The sequence below is a fragment of the Pogoniulus pusillus genome, chromosome 30 (genome assembly GCF_015220805.1).
Source record: "Pogoniulus pusillus isolate bPogPus1 chromosome 30, bPogPus1.pri, whole genome shotgun sequence".
NCBI classification, from domain to species: Eukaryota; Metazoa; Chordata; class Aves; order Piciformes; family Lybiidae; genus Pogoniulus; species Pogoniulus pusillus.
In genome coordinates this window covers 16,420,818-16,444,325 of record NC_087293.1, presented here as the reverse complement: position 1 = coordinate 16,444,325, position 23,508 = coordinate 16,420,818, and the positions used below count along the sequence as shown (strand labels likewise).

At 47.4% G+C, this 23,508-nt stretch overlaps 1 protein-coding gene across 8 annotated transcripts in view; it reads right to left on the bottom strand.

The window, feature by feature from the left end:
* MTMR3 (myotubularin related protein 3) overlaps nt 1–23,508 on the bottom strand; it is a 72,679-nt gene that overhangs the window by 39,251 nt on the left and 9,920 nt on the right. For 6 of the 8 annotated variants that reach the window (XM_064168885.1, XM_064168888.1, XM_064168883.1 and 3 more), the window contains 2 exons: nt 1,124–1,204; nt 653–742 (listed from right to left, as the gene is read on the bottom strand). In XM_064168885.1, coding sequence (XP_064024955.1) covers nt 653–742; nt 1,124–1,204 — 171 coding nt within the window. Of the gene's footprint in view, nt 1–652; nt 743–1,123; nt 1,205–6,117; nt 6,199–23,508 lie in introns of all 8 variants that reach the window. The other 2 variants (XM_064168887.1, XM_064168886.1) reach the window with 1 other exon arrangement.

Genomic DNA, 23,508 nt, shown 5'->3' with positions numbered 1-23,508 from the left:
CTAGGAAGAAGAGTCTTGGCTGAGGTTGGTTCAGAGGTTAATTGCAGCCTTTGCTTAAAGTGATTCCTTCTTTCCTCCTCCTTTTCCAGAGCTGTAAGTGCTTGGTCAGGGAAAGCAGGGAATTTTGTATGTAAAATCTGAGCACAAGAACCTTACATTTTGGCAAGCAGTCTGAAAAGCTTCCTGATTTATGCTTTTAACAAAGAGTTGCCTTTCTATGTTATGAAACTCATCCTAAAGCAGGCAAAGCATCTCAGAAGAACAATCTTCCATGATCTGGATAAGGGAATCAGGGGCAGGCTCAATCAGACACTGAGCTGGGCAGGAGAGCTGACCTGCTGGAAAGCCAGAGCTTCTACAAAGGCACCTGGCCAGGCTGGATCTATGGGCTGAGGCCAAGTGAAAGGTCCTACACTTGGTGGGATGAGATCTAACAAGGTCAAGTGCTGGGTCCTGCATGTGGGTCACAACAACGCCATGAACACTCCAGGCTGGCAGCCAGGCACTGGAACAGGCATCCCAGGGAGGCGGTGGAGTCCCCATCCCTGGAGGTGTTGAAGCAGCTGCAGACATGGTGCAGTGGTGGTGGGAGCTGGGTTACAGCTGGACTCAATAAAGGTCTGACCCAATGGTTCTGGGATTCTGTGGTTACCTGGAGGTTCTCATCCTCTCGGATCAGCTGCTTCCTGGGAAAAATCTGATTAGCCTGGATGCATTCAAGGCTGTGCTGAGTCTCTTCATCCTGAGAAACGAGATGCTGCAGTTAAAGGTCAGCACTGACACTTGCTGCCCACTTCACCACACAGCAAACCATTAATGGCCAAGAAAGAGCTCAGTCAGGGTGAAGTGCTGAGAGAATTCAGGTGTCAGCAGCTTGCTACAGTTACTAAACTTCCAAAGAAGCACTCAAATGCCTAAACACAACCTCAGAAACAGGCTTCTCTCCTGCAGCCTGATTAACACAGTGATTAAAAAGAGAGCTTTGTAATAGCATTAGGGAAAAAGCATTAGCCTAGTACAACCATTACATTCAACAAGCCCACCCAGGAATGTGAACTCTCTGCTGCTTCTCAGATTTTTGCCTGTTCTGCCCAGGACCAGAGCCTGCAAACCTCTTACTCACCATGACAGGCCCTGGCTGGGAGGAGGAATCCTCGTCTCTACTCGCAGTGCTCAGAGGCTCCTCCTGACTCCCGGTTAAAACCTGGAAGGCCAGAGAAGGGTAACCATGAAGTTAAATTCCGTTGCTGTTGGCAAACAAATCCAAATTCACTTTTAAAAACTGAGAACTCAGCTGTTAGAAGCTCTGCAGCTCCTGGTTCACAAAACCATGGGTTACAAAACCAAAGGGCCTGCTGGGATCATTCAGCCTAGTCCAGAGGCATCCCTGCCTGTGGCAGGGGGGTTGGAGTAGCTGGCCCCTGAAGTCCCTTCCAACCCCTACCCTTCTGTGATTTTACACATTCAGTAAGCTCTCAGCTTCTGTGTCACCATACTTACAAACCTATCTCAAACCATCAGTGTTGTGGATGACAGGAAACAACCTCAAACCCATCAGCTCAGCAGCACAGCACCAATGCAGGAAGCAATAACTACATCCTGTATATGACACAGGGAACTTTCAGAGGGAAAATGAGCAGCTGATGCACAGCTTGTGAAACCAAAACACCCCACGGGCTGAACAGAATCACTGGAGAGAGGGCATTCATTTCACAGTCCCCAGAACTTGTGCCGAGTATGAATATCACAGACAAAATGCTTTCATGGCCCCAAAGAAGGGGAGAAACATCAAAGGAAAGCTTGCAGCATGGTCTAAAATGACAGAATCACAGCATGGTGGGAATTGGAAGGGACCCCCTGGAGATCAGCCAGTCCAATCCCTGCTAAAGCAGGGCACCCACAGCAGCTTACCCAGGGTCACAATGGCCAGGGAGGTTTGGAAGCTCTGCACAGAAGGAGACTCCACAACCTCTCTGCAAAGCCTGCTCCAGGCCTCCAGCACCCTCACACCAAACGACACTCTCCTCCTCATCAGATACCGTCTGGGTTCCAGTTTGTGCCCACTGACCCTTGTCCTGTCCCTGGGCACCACTGACAACAGTTTGGCTCCAGTCTCTTGCCCTCACCCTTCAGCTCTTGCTGAGCATTGCTCAGATGCCCTCTGGGGCTGCTCTTCTGCAGGCTCTCAGCCCCAGGGCTCTCAGCCTTTGCTCCTCCCAGAGCTGCTCCAGGCCCCTCAGCAGCTTTGTAGCCTCCTCTGCACTCTCTTCAGCAGTTCTCGGTCTCTCTTGAACTGGGGAGTCCAGAACTGGACCCAGGATTCCAGCTGTGGCCTCACTAAGGCAGAGTAGATGGGGAGGAAGAACCTCCCTTGACCTGCCACTCACAGTCTCCTAAATGCACCCCAGGAGACCACTGACCTTCCCAGCCATGAGGACACACTGCTGCCCCATGGGCAACTTGCTGTCCACCAAGACTCCCAGGTCCTTCTCCACAGAGCTGCTTCACCTGTACTGCTGCAGGAGGTTGCTCCTCCCCAGGGCCTGACCCTACACGTGCCCTGGTTGAACTATCTGAGATTCCCCTCTGCCCATCTCTCCAGCCTGGCCAGGTCTCACTGAGTGGCAGCACAGCCTGCCAGGCTGCACAGCGTGCAGATGGACATGTCTCTGTGTGTGTGTGTCTGTGCAGATACAGCAGGAGGAAATTCTGAGCAGAATCAAGTGGAAACTGCCACTAATTCACTAAAAATGAATGCAAGAAATAGATAACAACCCCCAATTTTAAACAAACAATAAAAGCAGAAGCTTGAAGACTTGACAGGAGTCTGAATCTATCAGCTATGGAAATTGATAAGGAGCAATAAAAAAGCAGCACAGAAATTTCCATTCCAAGCACAATGGAGAGCAGGAAGATTCTTTTATCAGCAGTGGAGGAAACGTAGAGATGCTGCCTACCACAGCACAAGGAAAGCACTGGTGCTGCTCAACTACTGCTAATGTGGGCTTTACAAAGGCAAAGTATTTAACAGTTTTACTGCAAAAGAAGAAGAAAGAAGATTCCTCTGGAATCCATGCTGCAGCTGGAAGAATAACTCACAGAATGGGCTGAGTTGGAAGGGACATCAAAGATCATCCAGTTCCAACCCCCTGCCATGGGCAGGGACACCTCCCATAGCCCAGGCTGCTCAGGGCCTCAACCAGTCTGGCCTTGAACACCTCCAGAGAGGGAACATCCACAGCCTCCCTGGGTATCCTGTGCCAGTATCTCACTGCCCTCACTGCAATTAATTTCTTCCTGCTCTCCAGTCTCAATCTGCCTTCCCCAAGCTTCAGTCCATTCTCCTTTGTCCTGTCACTCCCAGCACTTCTCAAATGTCCCTCCCCATCTCTTCTAGAACCCCTTCAGGCCCTGGATGGCTGTTTGAAGATCTCCCTGGAGCCTTCTCTTCTCTAGGCTGAACAGTCCTAACTCTCACAGCCTGCTCCCCCAGGGAAGATGACAATGAGGAAAGCTAAAAAGGCCATAAAGTGAAAAGGTTGACACATTAACATAACTGAGGCCATGAAAATCCATCCCTCCCGTTCAAACCAGAGCCTGTGCTGGGCCCCCACCTGAGCTGCTATCTCAGGCAGCTGTTTTTGTGCACACTTATCTTCCCCAGCCACCCTTCCTCTTAACGTGAAGATACCAAGAAAAGAGGGGAGCAGCAGCTCCCTCCAGTGCCTCTGGTTTCAGCTCCTAACCTTTGGTTCTCAGCATGTTTTACAGGTTATGGGATGCACCACTCTCCTCGAGCCACAAGATCTAACAAATGTGCCTCCTGCTCCAACAGCTTGGATGGTGGCTGGCTCAGCAACAACCTTGTCTCATCAACCTCTGCAGCCCAGCTCAGCCCTCATGAAAGGCACGGTCTGGATTAGCTCTGCAGTATAGTGTGATGGAAGAAGAGTAATGCTCACACCAAACAAGTTTCTCTTCCTGTTCAGAGGAAACCTCTTGGGCTCCAATTTGTACTCATTGCCCCTTCTCAGTGGTGCCCAGAGACGGGACAAGAGCCTGAACTCCTCACCCTTTAGCTATTGCCCAGCACTGAGATCCCCTCTCATTATCCATGATAATTAACACACTGTGCTGCTCTGAAGGCCAGCTTGATAGAGTGAGACAAGCAGCAACTGGCTCAAGAAACCTATTCTCAGGTTGCTCCAAACCATTCTGGGATTTCATTAGTTTCAGAATGGAACCAGAATCCTCTGTTTAGCTACAGCTGGCAAATAATCAGCTCTTCCAGCACAACAAAAACCACCTCCCAGTAATGAAACAGAAAGGTTGAAATGCAACTTAGATAAGTGACCATGAAAGCATCTCATAAAAAGCACCCTCAGTCTCAAACAGGATCACATCAGTAGCAGGGAGCTTACACTGAGTGGGGTGAAACTTGCTTTTATTGTTGGAAATAACTTCATTTGTTGTCAGGAAGGAGGCCAAGAGGTTATGTTATCCATTTACTGTGTTACTTTCTCAACTGGAGTTTCACATCTATTAAATCACACCCCCCAAAAAAAACAGTGGTTAGTCTTATTAATTCCCCATGCCTGTGTTCTGCTTGACTAGGAAAGGTTGCAACCTCAGGCTCTGCTCAGCCAGGATGGGAACATCTTAATTACCTTTTGTTTCAGACGTGCCTTCTGGTCTAAATTATGTACACAATGAAGACTAGCAATAACCATCTGCTTGCCAGGGATTCTAAACAAATGTGATTCTGTAAAGGATCAGTGCTGTTCACATACATTTTTAAGTGGAGTTGGATTTATAGCAAGGAAAAAATGGAGTGAAATAGAGGAAAAATGGAACTACTCGAGTGTTTCACTTTGCTTTCCTTCTGCCTTCCTTGTCCAGATCCTCAACTCCATTTAATAGCAGAAACAAACTGAGTTGAGTTTGAGTGCTGAAGCAGCTATCTACACGCTGCAGTACAGCTCCCTACTTTGACAGAGTAAGCAAAGGTTCTGACAAAGAAGCATTAGAAAATCACAGACATCACAGTGAATGTCAAGGGTTGGAAAGGACTCCAGAGATCAGCCAAACCAACTCCCCTGCCAAAGCAGGTTCACCCAGGCCAGGTTACACAGGAACGCTTCCAGGTGCATCTTGAAAGTCTCTGGAGGAGACTCCACAACCTCTCTGAGCAATCTACTCCAGGGCTCCAGCACCCTCACACCAAATAAGTTTGTCCTCCTGTTGAGGTGGAGCTTCCTGGCTTCCAGCTTATCCCCACTGTTCCTTGTCCTGTCACTGGGCACCACCACAAAGATCCTGGCACCTTCATCTTGCCACCCACCCCCCAGATATTTACAGACATAAATCAGGTCACCTCTCAGCCTTCTCCTCTCCAGACTAGCAAGCCTCAGGGCTCTCAGTCTTTCTCCACAGCAGAGATTTCCAAGTCCCTTCATCACCCTTGTAGCCTCACCACTGGACTCTCTCCAGCAGGTCCCTGTCTCTCTTGAACTGTGCAACCCAGAACTGGAGACAGCATTCCAGGTGTGGTCTCAGCAGGACAGATTGGAGAGACAGGAGAACCTCCCTAGACCTGCTGGCCACACTTTTCTTGATGCACCCCAGGGCACCACTGGCCCTCTCACCAGAGGGGCACACTGCTGAGAACAACACGTTCAGGAAGGTGACCTGGCTTTAGCAGAAGATGTTTCAGTTCCAAACTGCAAACACTTCTTCCCCTTTTTGCAGGTGGAAGGAAATTGTTCTGTGACAAGCATAAACACTTTGCTTCCCACGTTTCAGTCCCTGACAGCAAGGTTTCCCTCTTTCCTGGCACTGCATGGAGAACTCGACAGCTCTCCTGAGGAAGCAGCCAACAATGGGGATGTTGCAGGGTACTCAGAAATGGGGCAGACAAACAGTCATGTTTGGAGATTATGTCACAGTAAGAATCAAAGCCTTAATTTCTTAGACAAAGACTGCAAATTCCAACTGAGCAAAACACTGATTTTCGTCTAACATCCTGGGAAACACTTTAATTAAGAGAGTGATCAGCAATAACCACAGAATCCACCTTCAGCTGCAGAATGTCTTACCAAACTAATACTGAGAGCTTACCAAAGAATGAGAGAGAGTAAAAGAGTCTTCTTCGGCCCACAAAGCTTCAAACACTACTCTTCTGACACTTCACATTGGCAACTACAAACAAAGAGACAGCACTTTAGAACATGAGCCTTCACTTGAGAAGCCCCCATTTAAACAGCTAACAGCTTACACCAGAAACCCAACTGCTAGGGTACTTTGTCTGAATTAAAAAGGGAAGGCAACAGAAAGCACCAGGAAGGTGGTTCTGTTCCCAGGAGGAACCATCTGCAGCACTGCCTCCAGTTCTGGGGCTCCCAGCACACAGTGAGGGGCAATGGATTGAAGCTTGAGGAGGGCAGATTGAGACTGGAGATTGGGAAGGAATTCTTGACAGTAAGAATGGGGAGACACTGGAACAGGTTGCCAGGGAGGTTGTGGATGTCCCCTCCCTGGAGGTGTTCAAGTTCAAAAGCTGTGTGGCCATGGTGCTGAGGGACATCATTTAGCTCCAGATTCAGCAGTGTTGGGTTAATGGTTTGGCTCAATCTCAAAGGTCTTTTCCAGGCTAAATGATTCTGTGATTAAAAGATGCTTTTTAATGGTATGCTAGAATTAGCTTTTTCCCCTCAAGAGAGCAGATGAAGCCCTCCAAACAGAGCTTACTGCCCAAGTACATTTGGACAAAACATTGTAAGAGCCAAGGTGCTATGATACCTTCCCTCCTCACAGAGCTGCTCCAGGCCCCCCAGCATCCTTACAGCCTCCACTGGACTCTCTCCAGCAGTTTCCTGCCTCTCTTGAACTGGACAACCCAGATCTGGATGCAGTACACATAACTGACTGCCTCCAAGACTTTCTGACTTTTCTTAAACCCAGCCTTGTGCCACAAACACACAGGTCTCAAGAGTATACCTGGAAAAGGTATCTGACTCACTTTGTTCCCATGCAGTCCCCTCAGGAGGCAGTCACAGCCTTCCCCAGCCTGTGGGTGACTGCTGGGACACAGCTCTGTGCCACACCACCCAAACCCTACAACTACAGTGCTAGGCCAAAGCCACCCATTCCTGAAGCACACAAGCAGCCAGAGTGCTGGAACACTGCTCCCTGTCCAGAGCAGCTCCTCACAGCAGCGTGGAAGCTATCCCAAGAGCACACTGCATGTGTACATGCCTCTGAAGGCCAACTTCACAAACATATCATCCTGCTGCTAGAAATAGTTCCCTGGCACTCTGATGGGCCACAGCTACTAAGAATCTTCACATTCTGCTGCATTTTAAAACAAAACAAGATCTCTTTTTCTGCATTTGTTGTGGCCTTTAGTTTAAGGCTTGTGATGGGAAAGAAACAAAGAATAGGTGACCTTAGGACTGATCTAGTAGAAAGAGTTTCAAAAGCACAACCTTTGATGCACTGAGCAGAAGCTATCTAACATTCCACAGGGCAGATACACTCCAAGAGGATGATCTCAAACTGGGAAGAGTGGCTGACAGCCTGTCAGGGCTGTGCTGCCATTCAGGGATACCTGGTCAGGCTGGAGACCCAGGCAGAGGACAACCTCAGGAAGCTCAAAAAAGGCAGGACAGGTAAGGGGGATCTGCTGGGAAGCAGCTCCACAGAGAAGGACCTGGAGAACGAGTGGACCACAAGCTGCCCATGAGCCAGCAACGTGCCCTCACAGCCAAGAAGATCAATGGTCTCTTGAGGTGCATTCGGAGAGTGTGGGTGGCAGGTCAAGGAAGGTTCTGGCCCTCTGCTCATGCCCTAGGGAGGCCACAGCTGGAGTCCTGGGCTCACTTCTGGACTCCCCAGTTCAAGAGAGACAGGGAACTGCTGGAGAGAATCCAGTGGAAGCCGCAAAGCTGCTGAGGGGCCTGAGGCATCTCTGTGAGGAGGAAAGGCTGAGAGCCCTGGGGCTGCTGAGCCTGAAGAAGAGCAGCCCCATCTGGGACCTGATCAATGCCCAGTGAGAGCTAAGTAGCAGGGAACAAGAGGATGGGGCTGGATAGATTCTTGTCAGCGATGCCCAGGGGCAGGACAAGAAGCAATGGGCACAAACTGGAACCCAGGAGGTTCCACCCAAACAGGAGGAGAAACTTGTTTGATGTGAGGGTGCTGGAGGCCTGCAGCTCCAGAGGTTGTGGAGTCTCCTGCGCTGGAGAGATTCTGAAGCCACCTGGCCACTGTGATGCTGGACAAGCTGTTCTGTGTGACCCTGCAGGGGGGTTGGACTGGATGATCTCCAGAGGTCTCTTCCACTCCCTGCCCCACGCTGTGACTCTCACAGGTATCTGCATTCAGCCGTTAACTCCTGAGCCATCAGGATGCTCTGACTGCCCAGAGCTGTTACAAACCTCAGCTAGGCAGGAATTGCTTTATAAAGTATTTTCTACAAGCAGCATTGGCTACCTGCAGAGGTCAACTGTGTTTGATTCTAAAATATCTCTCAACCCAGAAGGCAAATGCCAATTCCAACAGCTCCAGAGGCTGATAACCAAACACACAAAGCAGAAAGGACACAGTTTTACTTTGAGGTACCACCTTGATCATGCTCCATGTTTGGGTTTACAGTGCCTGGGTTATACAAAGTCACCTTTGATGAGACTACTTAGCAAGCTTGTGCAACAACATAAAAAGCTCTGAAGGCAGCCTACACAGCTCCAGAAGGACCCTTCTGAGACAGCTTTCTGGCCCCATTCTTGTTTTAAGAAAGGCAAGATACACAGTCAGGGCAGCACAAGGCACAGCTAAGTTTGTGTGTTTTAGGATAAGCAAAAAAACACACTTCAGAAAATCTGCAACAAGGTTTTTATTGAGTTTTATTGAAGGAGGTTTGCAAGAAGCCACAGAATCCCTAGAGCTTTGTAGAGAAGTTTAAAAACAGGAGAAAAATGTTCCAATGTAAGCATTAATAATTCCTGCCAGTGCTCAGTAAACCCTTCACCACCCACTGCTAGTCCCAGATAAGCACCCCCAATGTTATCACTTCCTAAGGCAGGAGCTCCTGAAGAGAAACATAAATGCTGACTGCAAAAAGAAACCTCAAAGAGTTCTGCTGCCTTCTCAGGGACAGACTGCTGAAGAGGGAGGCAATCCCCAGAGCTGCTGCAAACCCCTTTCAGCTCAGCACATCCCTGCTGGCCCGAGGCAGCCTCCCCTCCCTGTGCTCTGCCAGCTCCTTGCCAGGGCTCTTATACTGACCCAAGCAGAGCAGATCTGGCACCACCAGGAAAACAAGGGCTAGAATCACTGAAGGGTTGGAAGGGACCTCTATGGGTTATCAAGCCCAATCCCCCTACAGGAGTGTTTGTATCAAGTGCCAAGGTAGTTGCTCCTAGTCCAAGTAGCATCAAACTACATACAATCACAGAATCAACCAGGTAGGAAGAGACCTACATGACCCCCAACCCTCTGTGATGAGGCTGTGACAATGCTTTGACATTTAAATACTGGCAAATAGCTAAACACCCTGGAGAAGTTTCAATAAGCATAAGTCAGAGATTGGAAAGTTGTTGCTTCAGTTTCTTAGCTGAGAGGCTGTATCTAGCAAGACCAGAAGAGTTAGATTTGATAAGCATGAAGTGAAGTAGTGACAGAAGAACAAACAGCTTTGAAAAACCAAACCCAAATTTTGGCCTGCCACAGACAAAGCTATGCTCATAAAGATGTAGATAAACAAACCAAACACTTCTGCTGTTAGGAGACTCTTCTGAAGGGGCACTTTTAACTCTCTGCTGAAATACAGCATTTCTGCACCGGTTATGCCATACCATGTCACAACCTTAACATTATGCAAGTGAGGCTTCTGATTAGGAGTTCTCCATTTCTGTTTGCATTGCCAACTTTGCAATCTTACTGCTCCCATGGAACCCAGCTCTAAACCTTCTCTTGCACCACACCATCACACACTCACCATTTCATCACTTCTTTTAGCTGCTTTCTGCTCAGCTTTAGCTTGCATATTGGCTAGAAATTGTCCTTCTCCTTCCTTTTTGTTTTTCCTAGTGGATCTTGGCTTGTTTTCCCCCAAAACCTATTTTTATCCTATTCTAAGCATGCTAAGGAAGAGGAACAGAGTGCTACTATCAGCTACCTACCACACGAGGTGATGTGGTTAGCTTGTGGCTGAGCTAAAAGCCACAGAGGAGATGAGAGCATGGGGACTGCTCCCCAGAACACAGGCACTGCTGAGGCAAAGTGGTGCAAGGTTACTGCTGAGCAGAAAGTTTGAAAGCAAACACATGCAGAAGGAATGCTGATCTTCAGGGAGGCACTTTCTGGTTCCACTGCCGTGTGTCTTCTCCTTCATACACTTCTATTAAGTTACATCATCCCTACTGCTGTCCACAACTCCCTGAAAGGAGGCTGGAGTGAGGAGCAAGACAGCTTCTCCTCCTTGGTGGCAAGCAACAGGAGAAATGGTTCCAAGTTGCACCAGGGGAGGCTCAGGCTAGAGCTCAGGAAATATTTCTTCACTTGAAGGGTTCTCAAACACTGGAACGGGCTGCCCAGGGCAGTGCTGGAGTCACCATCCCTGGAGGAGTTTAAGCAGCCTGCACACCTGGCACTAGGGGCACGCTTTGGTGGTGACCCTGTGGTGCTGAGTTGAAGACTGGAGTAGATGATCTTGAAGATCTCCTCCAGCCAAAACTATTGTGATTACATCCACTTTAGAGAGCAGATGAAGCATACACATCAATGCTCAGCTGCATGACAGAGGAAGCAGAGCTTAACAACCACACTGAGTATCTCACCTCCCCACAGCACGGATGGGAAGTCTCCTATGTAAGGGCATTCTGAAGAGATCTTACTCCATTTTCTGCTCTATTTGTGCTTCTATGAGTGAATAATAAAACTACTAAGAGACCAAAGCATCCAAAACAGTTCTGTCAACATGGGTCACTGCACTGACTCATACCTTAATGGCAGGTCATTAGTTTCCTGTGGAAGCCTCTACAGGCAGGACTTCAGCACCCTGCCTTGTCCCTTTCTGAAGAGGCAATTTGATTAAGATGATTCCTTGCATGCAGGTTAAATGTGTATCACTTGTTACCCTCCAAAAGTTAAATGAAAAAGCAACTGTTCAAAATTGAAATGGCAGAAGTATGCAGCAGGCAAGGCAGCACAGCACTTCTGAGACTGCAGCTAAGGCTGAAGACAAATTTGCTCTTACATTAAGGTTCATTTCTCCATAATTGATGTAAAAAAATAAAGATCACAGGAATTTTAGGTGGGTTTGTAGTATTGGCAATAAGTTTGAGGGAAGTGTTTCTGAATAAAAGATTATATATTAATATATTATATATGAATATTCTCCTTCACTCAAACAGATCACAGCAGTCTTGAAACCAAGAAAACCTGAAGGAAATGTCACTTTTCCTGAGACTTCAGGTTTCCTTTTCTTGGAATTCCTTTTTCAGTTGAATAAAGCCCTGAGATGTAAATGCTGTAATTGTTCATACAGAAGCCAGGACACAATTTACTCATAAGAGACCTTCTGATGAAGCACTGCAAGTTTAGAGCTGAAATGAACAAGCCCTTGCGGCATTTGCCCCATATTTGTTACTCCGTTTTCCTTGAGTTGTTCTGTATGACAGACAAGTAACAGAGATTCTCACCCTGGAGATATTCAAGATGAGGTTCAACAGGACTCTGGCAATGTGAGCTAGTTGAGGATGCCCTGATTACTGTAGAAGGGGTTGGAGTAGGTGACCTTTGGAGGTCCCTTCCAACTGGTCTATGATTCATAGGGCAGGGGACAAGTAGTCTGAGCACAGCATCACTACTAGTGATTAATTACAGTAGAAAAATCATTAATTCAGGAGAAAAGCCTCCAGTTCAGCATTTCTCTGTTAGCACCTGCAAAACAATCCTGGTAACTACTGAATCAAGTAATCATATGAAGAGGTGACCTCAGCAACCAAATGTAGTTGAGAGACCTCCCTGCCTGTGGCAGCAAGGTTGGAGCAGATGATCTTTAAGGTCCCTTCCAACCTGAGCCATTCTAGGATTTGACAACCTAAGTAGTCAGCTTCATTTAGTCACAACAGACCCCTTTTTAGGAGCTGACCACCTACATTTCCCATTTCAGGAACTAACCAAAGATTAGGCTACCTTGTCTAGGATCATAAACAGCTGTTTGTAGATAGCAGGCCAGAAAATACTTAGTTGGGCATCCGAGACATCAACAACTCTCACTGCTCAGCCAGCCACTTCATGTGTAAATGCTGTAAGGCAAACAAGGAGAGATAAAACCATGTGCTTGGGGATGATAAGGAGCCCAGTGAACTGGGTAAGGAAACTCTTGCAGCTGCAGTGAGTAAGAGGAATTCTCTGCCAGCTCCTATTTAAACATCAAGTCGCAGTCCAAAGCCAGACACATTTAGCAGAACAGGTTACTGCCTTCCTCCCATTTGAGCAGCTAACCTCCAACAGCCTAGAACAAACAGGTTATTGCATCAACCCACTTCCAGCTTCAACTTCTCTGGACTTTCAGCACTGCACTGTTACCAGTCATGTTTTCTGCAGAGAACACTCAGAGGAGCCTTGCCCTTCAGCCCAGCACTGCAGCAAAGAGCCTGGGCTCCCTACCTGTGTTAAGACAGAACTCAGATGCCTTTCCCAGTTAAGGAGGCTTCACAGGGGACAAACTGGTTTGGGTAATCACCAGCACACTGCCTCCAAGAAACTTGCTACGTGATGTCCTTCCTTTGATCAGCTGATCCAACTCATTAAAAGTTAGGAGAAGGCAGCAGGAAGAGACTTTTTCTCCTGTAGTTAAATCACTCTGGTCTCTTCCAAATATTAAGACAAGTGTTTATTCCCAGCTTTTTCCATGCATGGAAAGTCAGAGTTACTTTCAGAAGCAGGAAGTGTAGCTGGTAAAATACTACTTTCCATTTTTGAGTTGCATTTAAACAAGACCTGGGACTCCACAACAAGGCAACCAAAGAGGATTAGAAAGGGTCCTACAAAGCTTATGGAGAACAAAGATCCTGAGCCACCTGCACATGGAACTAGAGTGAGGAGCTCTGGACAGCTGAGACTGTGTCTTACCTGAGAGCCTGATCCAACACTGAGTTCTCACATCTCTCAAGATCACCTAAAGAAATGTCAATGTCTTCACGAGTTTCCATTTCTGTAACCAGCTTTGAAGAACAACAAACATTGTACCTTATTAAGTGTCTGTAATTATGAGGGGTTGGTGGCAAGATCAAGGTGCCAGGCCAGTACCCAGTAACAGGACAAGGAACAACAGGGATAAGCTGGAATCCAGGAAGTACCACCTTAACATAAGGAGAAAATTCCTTGGTGTGAGGGTACTGGAGCCCTGGAGCAGGCTGCCCAGGGAGGCTGTGGAGTCTCCTTCTCTGGAGACTTTCAAGACCCACCTGGATGAGCTCCAGTGTAACCTGCCCTGGGTCTCCCTGCTTTAGCAGGGGGGCTGCACTTAATCTCTGGAGGTCCCTTCCAACCCCTAACATTCTGTGTTTGTACAACTGTCTCTACACAGAAGTCTTCAAAAGATCAGCAAGCTGTCACATTGCAAAATGTATTCCTCTGCAGACAACAGGGGTGGTTTAGAACCAGCTGGCTCTAAGATGCACATTGTAAGCTTATTTGTAAGCCCAGCAGCCTCCAGCTACTGAAGCAGCAGACTGTGCAAGCATCTTGTCCAAATCTTGAGCACAAAAGGCAAGAACAATGACAATTTCTGAAGTCATGTCTCCAGACTACCCAAGGGAGGCAAATTCAGCCATGACAACTCCCTACAATCTTTATGCAACATCATCCACAATACTGAAGCCCTCAAGCTTGTCAGCTTGTGCTGAAGCTGCAGACTTCCAGAGCCAGGAAAGAATTCCCCTGGATTAATGGAAAACATGTACTCTAAAAAACTAAACAGCATGAAGCCAAAGTTAAATGTGCAGGCCTCTCAGAGAAGCACCCAAGGAGATTTACAGTTGGAGCAGGAATTAAGTTCTGCAGCAGACTGCAGTGCTGTTAGTGAAAGAAGGTTTGACACATCCCCAGCTGCTTACTCATTCCTACTAAAAAAATCAATCACAATGGTTTGAGTTGGAAAGCATCTTAAAGATCATCTAGTCCCAACCTCTGGCTTGAGCAGGGAACACATCATATTGGTGCATCAGTGCTGCTGCAAGGGGAGACATCCTTGACAAGGCAGGCATACTTTGTGATGGGGCTTTGGACTAGGCTGTGAGATGTAGTTGCACAATAAAGCAAACAAGGAAGGCAAATCTGACAGCCTGAGTCCCACAGATCAGTGACACAGCAGATATTGTCACCACTTGTGACTGCAGCTCAATGTCTACACAAGAAAGCACCAAACGAAGAGTTACCCATCAGGAAATGCAAGCACTGCGACCATCTCTGGAACTTTAGTTCAGCTCCTCTGGGAATATGTATGATCCCCAATTCCCTTCTCCATCCTTTCTTTCCCATAAATCCCCACCCTGAGTGGCCAACACTCCCTGAACTTTTCATTCTATTCATGTTTATTAAACCTTGCAGTCAGCAGAGCCCTCAAAAAGTGACTTCTGCACTGCACATTTATGGCTCCTCTTCTGCTATAGATTCACGGTGCTTACCACACTGTCCTGGGTAGTTAAGTGATAGCAATCTAAGAGGTTGAAAAACAGTAAGAGTTCAAGAGGTAAGAAGCTCTTCTATTCTCAGTACCCAGAGTCTCAAGGCTGATTTGCAGAGCATTCTGCTCTCTATCTGTAAAACACAACTCCTCTAGCCAGGGGTCTGAGCTGCAGAGGCAAGCACTTGGGCACTTCAAACCAAAACCACAGCTCTACACAGACCTGTAGAAGCTTCCAGTAACTTACCAGCCAGCACCACAGCCCAGAGCAGGGCAGGGACACAGCTAGTTCTGCAGGATGGCAGACACCTGACTCACCAGCCCACCACCAGAACTTCTTCCCAGATGAAGTCACCATTCCCTCAGCCAGTGCTGCTACAGATACAAGGTCATTTAAGATCTTACTGAGCCATCTGGATTTCTTCAGGTGTCTGAAGCTATTGCAGCCTCTGTGGGGATGAACTACCAACACCAGTGCACTCACAGCAAGGATCAGACAGCTTGTCAGGCATTTGCATATCTAATCATCATTCCTCCCACAAACAGCTTCATCTGATTGTATTTGCTTATTAGCTCAACTGCACAGCACAGATCCTCTTCTGCAGGGAGATGAACTCCCTGGCAAGCCAACAGAACAGACCAGCAGCACTCATGTTTGGCAAGATAGATCCATCAGCCACAAGTCACATTTCTCAGGAAGCTCAGATGGTTGAGAACTCAGATTAGAACCAAGACAAGTCAATATCCTCAGTTCCCAGAGTCCCCTTTAAAATGGCCAGCCCTGAAGCTATGGTTGGAGCTGTCCAGTTTTATTTTGAACACAGCCAGTGAAAATCCCTTAGCATCCCTTGGAAGCTTTCTTGCAGAGCAGCACATCAAACTGAGCTGACAAACCTGCATCCATCCATGAGGAGGGAGAGTGCACCAACATTTCAGAGGTATTAAGCACTTTTCCACATGTTGAAGCTCCATTAGTGCTAGAACTAGAAACCCAGCAGGGTTCAACAGGCTTTTGTACCAGAACTTACAGCATCCAGGAGCAGCTGCCCATACCAAGAAGCTTCTTCCCCCCCAACACTTTCATTGTTGCAGGTGGCAGTTGGGTCCTTGGGCTCCCACACCACCCTGAAGCGCTGCAGAGCTGGGCTGAGCATTGCCTTTCCAGACAGTGCAGGCTCTGCACTAAGGAAGATCTTCATCTACCTTTGGCAATGGTTGCTCCTCCAACAACTTCAGAAAAAGGAGTCAAGAGGATTCTGCTCCTCGACTCTGCTTTGCCAAGACCCTACCTGCATCCAGTTCTGGTGGCCCCAGCATATGAAGGACATGAAACTGTCAGAGTGAGTCCACAGAAGACCACAAAGATGATCCAAGGGCTGCTATGAGAGTAGGCTGAGGGAGCTGGAAGTGTTCAGCCTGGAGAAGACTCTGGGGGGACCTTTAGAGCTGCTTTCCAAAACATGAAGGGATCCTGCAGGAAGGCTGCAGAGGGACTTACAAGGGTGTCTAGAGACAGGACAAGGGGCAATGGTTCAAGGCTGGGGCAGAGCAGGGTTAGACTGGAGCTGAGGAAGAAGTTCTTCAGGGTGGTGAGACTCAAAGGCATTGTGCAGAGAGGTTGTGGATGCCTCTTTCCTGAAGGTGTTCAAGGCCAGGTGGGATGAGGCCCTGGGCAACCAAATCTAGCTGAGAGGTGCCCCTGCTCAGGGCAGCGAGGTTGGAGTAGACGTTCTCTGAGCTCCCTTTCAACCTACTCTGTGAAGTCAGTGTGTGTAATACAGCAGATGCCAACTACCTCAGTGAGGCATCACTGCCACACTGCAACTGTACCACAGCTTTAACTTCGGTTAGCTTATCAAAAGGATGTCAGAAATCTTATGCAAGTTCACCTCTAACACACTCCTTATCCTCTTAGGAGCCATTGAATGAAGTGTGAGTTAATGAATAACACAGTAGGAATTATTTCATTATCCCCATGGTGAAAGAGAGACATCTAATTCTGGGCTATGATGTCAGACTTGAGAAGCAGCCAGTGAGACTCACTCAGGCTTCCACTGCTCAATCAAGTGCTACACCAGCAATGTTCCCCAGTGAAAGGCTGCAGATTGCCCTAGCATGAGGCAAAACCACTCAGAGCGGCCTTAGCAAGAGCTAAAGTGGCAGCAAGGAACTGAAGCCTGTTAGTTTGTTTCCACAGAAGGGAGGACAGGAAGGGGAGGTTTCCAGCACAGATCTTGCACAGGTATAGAAATCAAGGCAGCAGGTCAGCTTGTCACACTTCCCTCTTGCCTCACCTCCACTTTGACAGCCTCAACTCCTTTCCAAGTTACATCTGTCTGCTACTATCCAAGTCAACCCATCTACTGAACTCCATCAGAAAGCCAAAGCAAGCAGAGGGAAGTCTGAAGTGAGGTCTACAGCCCTCATCAATCCCAGGCATTCCTGTCTTGTGGCATCCAAGGCTGCCTCACTCCCACTTTTAGTTACACAGCTGCTCTTCACTGCAGAATCTGATGCCTTATGACTTCAAGCAGATGTTTTCCACCTGCTACACCATTTAAACATACAAAAGTCTATGGGACCACATGAGATTCACCTAAGAGTGCTAAAGGAGCTGGCAGAAGAGCTCAGCAAGCCAATCTCCACTTTTCAGTAGTCCTGGCTAGCTGGCAAGGTCCGAGTGGATGGGATGTTGGCATTCACTGGCACTAGTTGCTCAAAGCACAGCTATTTGAGATGGTCCTGATCTGATGGCAGCATCTATAAAATAGTTCAGAAGGATGAACTACCAACCATTAACTTTGGAGCAGGTCTTTATTCTGCAGAGGAATCTGCAACCAAAAGATTAGTCCTTACTGGAAGCACCCAAGTGTCTTCTTCCAAGAAAGCAGAGATAAGGCAAGAGGAAATGGGATGATGTTGTGCTGGGAGAGGCTTACTTTGGATAGCAGGAAATGTTCCTTTGCTTCAAGAGTCATCAGGCATTGGAACAGGCTGCCCAGAGAGGTGGTGTCACCATCCCTAGAGGTGTTCAAGAAGTATATAAACATGGTGCTTCAGGATAGCTCAGTGGTCATGGTCATTGGGTTACAGTTTGACTCCATTATCTTAAAGGTCTTTTCCAGCCTGAATGATTCTATCATTTTATGATCCTTAACGCCATGTCCACACCAGCTGTACCCAGAAACCACCTTACAGGCCTTAACAAACATTCTTCCTAACAGATCTGGTGCCTGACCTCATGTGTTGTAGAAAGGTCCCCACTCTTATCACCTAGAGTAGTTCTCATCCATTTCAGACACTCAGGAAAGAGAAATGCTTGATTTAGCTGTGTGGTTCAGTGGGAGGACAGGACAAAACATCCAAGTGTCCTTAATGCTGCAGCTTCCAGCTTACCATCTAGCCAGACTCACCAGAAGAAAGCAGAGCCTGTCATCCAGACTGCCTCTGGAAGCATCAGTAATTAAGAACATGCACATCCCATTCTTCGGGGTTCAACAGCGACAAACAAGCACTCAGCAGACAGCCTGGGCATTAACCTAACCAACTGCTGCTATCCTCTGCAGGAAACTACAAATCTTCCTAAGCACCCAAGCTCTCATGCAATCAGACTGCCTTGGGTTGGAAGGCACCGTAAAGATCAGCTAATTCCAACCCCCTACCACGGGCAAGGACACCCTCTAGATCAGCTTGCTCAAGGCCACATCCAACCTGGCTTTCAACACCTCCAGAACTGGAACCTCCACAACTTCTCTGGGCAATCTGTTCCAGTGCCTCACTACCCTCATGTGGAAGAGTTTATTCCTAATTTTTAATCTAAATCCAGATTCTTCTAGTTTAAACCACTTCCCTTGTCATATCACTATTATTTTTCTCAGTAGTCCCTCTCTAGCTCTCCTGTAGCTCCCTTCAAATACCAGAAGGCTGAAGGGGGTCCCCAGAGCCTTCTCTTTTCTATGCTGAACTACTCCAGGTCTCTCAGACTGGCCTTACAGCAGAGAGATTCCAGTCCTCCCAGCAACGCTGTGGTCTCCTCTGACCCCGCTCCAATAGGTCCACTGGTCACTGGTGTCCACTTAGCCATCAAGCCACTGACCATCAGCAAGTGCAATCAAGCATCCTGTCAGCATTCAGAGGTGCTGAAATCACAGTCAGGTTAAGCCTGATTCTATCACCAGATTTATTTTCTCAAAGCTTAAAAATTAAATCTTGCATTTCACTGCTGGAATTTTCATGACCAGAAAGCTGCAGCAGTGCTCAGTGAGTTATGGTTATTGGTTTGTTCTCCCAATGTGATAACTCAACCAGTTCAATGCTTCCAGTTAATAATTATTATTGCTTAAAAAGTACATGCAAATAGGAACCTGAAATGCATAAAACAAACAGAAGGAAACCAAGCTCAGCTACTTGAGCTTAATGCTTTGTGGTCACCTGCAAGCATCAGAGGAATTCTCACAGCATTTAAAGCCCTCACAACTGGAGCTTAAGAAAAATGGCCATGTGAAAACTGTACAAGGAGGTGAAGACTCAGGCTGAGTCCAAGCACTTGGGATCAGCAAAGAAGAAAGTTTTATCATGACATATAAAGAAAGAACCTGGCTGCCATGTTTCCAGGATATTCTGGGATTCTCTCAGCATAAATAGGCATGAATGACTCCCTGGAGAGTCCACTGACATCTCAGATCCTGGTTCTCTAGAGCTTCTTCTAAACTGATCAAAAGGTACCTTCAGTCACTCCTCTCATCCCCTCGAGGTAAAACAGATCCTGCATCCAGGATCTGATGGCAGGCAACAGTAAGACTCAGCCCTAGCACAGGCTGATTTTACAGAAGGGCCACAAGTTGCCAAAGAAGTTTCACTGACTTAGGATGATGAGGTTGAAGTTGGAACTGTTCAAACAAGTCTCTCAATTGAAATATGCCAGTGTGAGGCATCCAACCTATAGATGAAAGCCTCTGGACTTGCTGGAAAAGACTTCTACAGAGCAAAGCACTTTAGTCAGCAAAAGCAGCATGCCAGAGAAGAAGCGACCAGACAGCCAGAGAGGGTGACTCGAGTGTCAGCCTCCCCGAGAGCAGCCAGGACAAAGTGCTTTTTGTTTCTGCCTCCGAGATCCTGACAAATCAAAAATAGATTAAACATGCTGTCAGACGAGCCTCTACCTCAGCCTGACACCCGAGCTCGTGGAAGAGATCTGCCCATAGTGGGAGTAACTGACACCAGAGCACACCCAGCAAGGCAGGAGTTCTGCCCTCCCTTGCAGAACTTCGCAGCAAATCACACCTGCCAGTGAGCTGACAGGAAACCATTCTGCTTACCGTCAAAATACACAAAACAGGACAAATAAGAGCTAGAGGTCCTGACCTCTGACCTAAACACTGGAGAGGTGGGGCTGTGTGACCCTCATGAGGTTCAACAAGGTCAAGTGCGAGGTCCCACACCTGGGTCAAGGCAACGCCCAGTACCAACACAGCCCCAGGGTGCAAAGCTGGACTGAAGCCAGTACCATGCACTGACAGTCCACACACCCAGCTATGATGTGCTCTGCTGAGACACCTTCTCCTCACCCCCACGGTGCTGAAGGCAGCTCTGGAGTCCTCAGCACAGACAGGGATCAGGACCTGTTGGAGCAGGGGAGACCACAGCAAAGCTGGGAGAGCTGGAAGCCCTCTGCTGTGAGGCCAGGCTGGGAGAGCTGGGGGTGTTCAGCCCAGAAAAGGCTCCAGAGAGACTTTCTGAAGGACATGAGGTGGTTTCAAACTAGAAGAGGAAAGACTTAAGTAGCCAAATGGTAGAAAGTCTTCACTGAAAGAGTGCTGAGAGCCTGGCCCAAGCTGCCCAGAGAGATGGGAGATGCCCCATCTGTGGCACCATTCCAGGTCAGGTTGCTTGGGGCTCTGAGCAACCTGCTCTAGTTGCAAATGTCCCTGCTAACTGCAGGGTGCTGGACTAAATGACCTTGAAAGGTCCTCTCTAACCAAAAGCACACTCTGGTTCTAAGCATACAGGTATTCAACAACAGGAGAACCAACATTTTTAGTCTTATTTGAGCCAGGAGGAATATCTGTTTGAGTACAGTGAGCAGTGAGGGCTCAATGAAGGCTTTATCAGGCTCTGAAGTGCATACATTTGTTTTGTATAGCTGTCACTTAATCTCCTTATTTTTTGCACCTCAGTGTCAACAGCAGGTACTAAACAACTTTCCAGTGTGAAGATTCAGTGCATTAGTTCTCACTACTGAAATAAACACAAAGCCACCTTAAGATCCACAAATCCAATGCCTCCTAACTCCGTAACCCAAAAGGACTAAGGAAGTTTTGTCTGTAAAAGCACAGGAGCATTTCTCATGCAACATATCAAATCTTACCACACATACTAAATAAACCCCAGCAATTCCACTGCTTCAGTTAACAATTAATAAAGCAGTTCTGAGAAACAGGAACACATCTGCTCCCACTTCCTACATAAATCTGGAGCACAGCTCAAGTGGCACCACAGGCACACAACCCAGTGCCAGGCAGCAGCAGAGCTGCATGTTCTGCATGTGACATGTTGAAATTCAGCTTGTGACACAGAACCAGTGCAGGTTTAAGGGTTAATCCAGCTGCCACTTCAGCAGTCAGGTCATATTGTTCAAAAGTTCAAGCCAAAACCCAGTATCATGAGGCATGCAGCATCCTCAGCTCCAGTTGTATGATGCACAAAGAAGCCCTGTTAACTTGTACCTAACCTAGACCACAGCACAGCAGCAGCATTCAGCCTAGAGAAGACCAAAAAAAACCAATCCTGTAAACTTGACAGCTACAACATAAATACTCCACTTTCAACATAAAGCTGAAGTGAGACATTGATCTCAAATATTTGGACAAACCTCCAGGATTTAGGAGCTGGTCTGCCTGCAAAATCCTAACTGTGTTCAACACAAACAGAAACGAAACGTGGAAGAGTTTAGCAAAGATGGGGACAGCTGTTTGATAGCTACAGGTCACATTTCCTTCTGTGAAAGGAAAAACTTACCTACTCAGTAAGCTGAGTGGCACACACCTTGGTATTTCAACAACCAAGATCTAGAGATGTGGGCCATAGGTAAGCAGGAGCTGACTCTTTACACAAGCACAGGTTTTAACAGGACAAATTCTACTCTGGAGTCAAGAGTTTAAAGGTTACAAGACATTCTGGGTTGGAGGAACACAGCAGCACCAGGCAACAAGCTTTGTGTAAGGCAGCACAGATGCTCTGAATTCTGGCTAGATCAGCTGTCACTCCCAGCATGATCTACAGATGCCCAGGGGGTTCAAAACCTCCTCTTGCACATTCTTATCCACAATAAATTATCAGTATGTTGTGCAAACTCTGAGTTCTGCTAAAGTGTTATTACAAGTGTAATCAGGTGGATATGATTTGTGAAGGGTCAGAGGTAAAGCAGCCCTCCAGAAGTCAGCTAAAGGCAGCAGATTCCTCAGGCAAGTTTCAAGCCATTTTACTTGTTTCAACAAGTACAACCTTAGCTACACCAAATCCTTCACCAATACTCAGCATGAAGTCACTTAGAGGAGAACAGAATGGCCAAGCCTGACTAACTGCTGTTGAAATATAGTGCTGATTGTGTTGTCTTTTACAAACCTGGATGCTCCAAGTTGTTCTATCTCAATCCTCTTCATTCAGCTCAATAAGCCTTTTCTGAACGGGCCCCAGGTAATCCTTCACCCTTTGCATTTCACTGAACAACAATTAGTCAAGCAGCTCCTAAGAATGCCAGTCTCACACAGGGACTTTCTTCACATTGTCCAAACAGGTTTGAAGACCTAGCAAACAGGTGCTCTAATACCAGTTCACAGTTCACTGTTCACCAGCTTATGGCAGCTCCAAAGCTGACCTTTCAGAAGCAGCAAAACACATCCTGTGCCCCAAGTGTGCTTCATGGCAACACTGCTGGACTCCTCAAAAATCTTACCAGGAACACACACTGAGACTCTCCAACCTACCTACACACTTGAGTGCTCCCCACATCTGCAGAAGCAGCTACTACACTCCAAAGTCAGCCTACAAATTCAGAGTTGTTCCAGGAATTCTCTGTCTTGGCAAATGTCTGTATAAAAATTGTGCAGTTCAAGCACATAAATCAGTTTTTGGAGGGTTTTTTGGCATTGGGCCTTTCTCCACAGCCTACCTGCTTACTTCTGACATAGTAGTTCTTGCACAAAGATCTTAAGTCTCTTGCCTTTTTCATTACATAAGTCACTTAAGACAACTCTAGAGCTCTGTCACCCTCACAGTAAAAAACGTTCTCATGTCGAGATGGAATTCCCTGTGTCTGAGTTTCCAATCCACTGCCCCACATCCTATCACCAGGCATCACTGAGACTGGCTCCATCCTGACAGCCATTCTTCAGATGTGTAGACATGAGGAGACTACAAACTGTTGGAAGAACCAGAGAAACCAGTCACAAGAGTTATGTATAAATTGAAAGATGAGGTAGACAAAGCCATATTGCAGTTTGGGGGATGTTAAAATATGTTTGAGTACAGGAGGCTTAGCACTAGCAGGTCTCTAGTTTGACTGCTGAGCAATTCAGGTGTAGGAGCAAAGGAACTGCATTCAGCAAGGGCTAGCCAGACAATCAGCACCTTTGTGGGAGCAGCAGTCCAGCCTCAGCAGCTGCACATGCAGCTAAGGCCGTTCAGAAAGCTGGACAAGAGCTTGAAACAGTAACGTTCAGAAAAACGAGCTACAAGGCACAGCAACGCGCAGCTTACTCTGCAGCGAGCTGCCAAACCGTTCCCTCGCCAGCCAGAGCCAATCAACTTGTCTTATG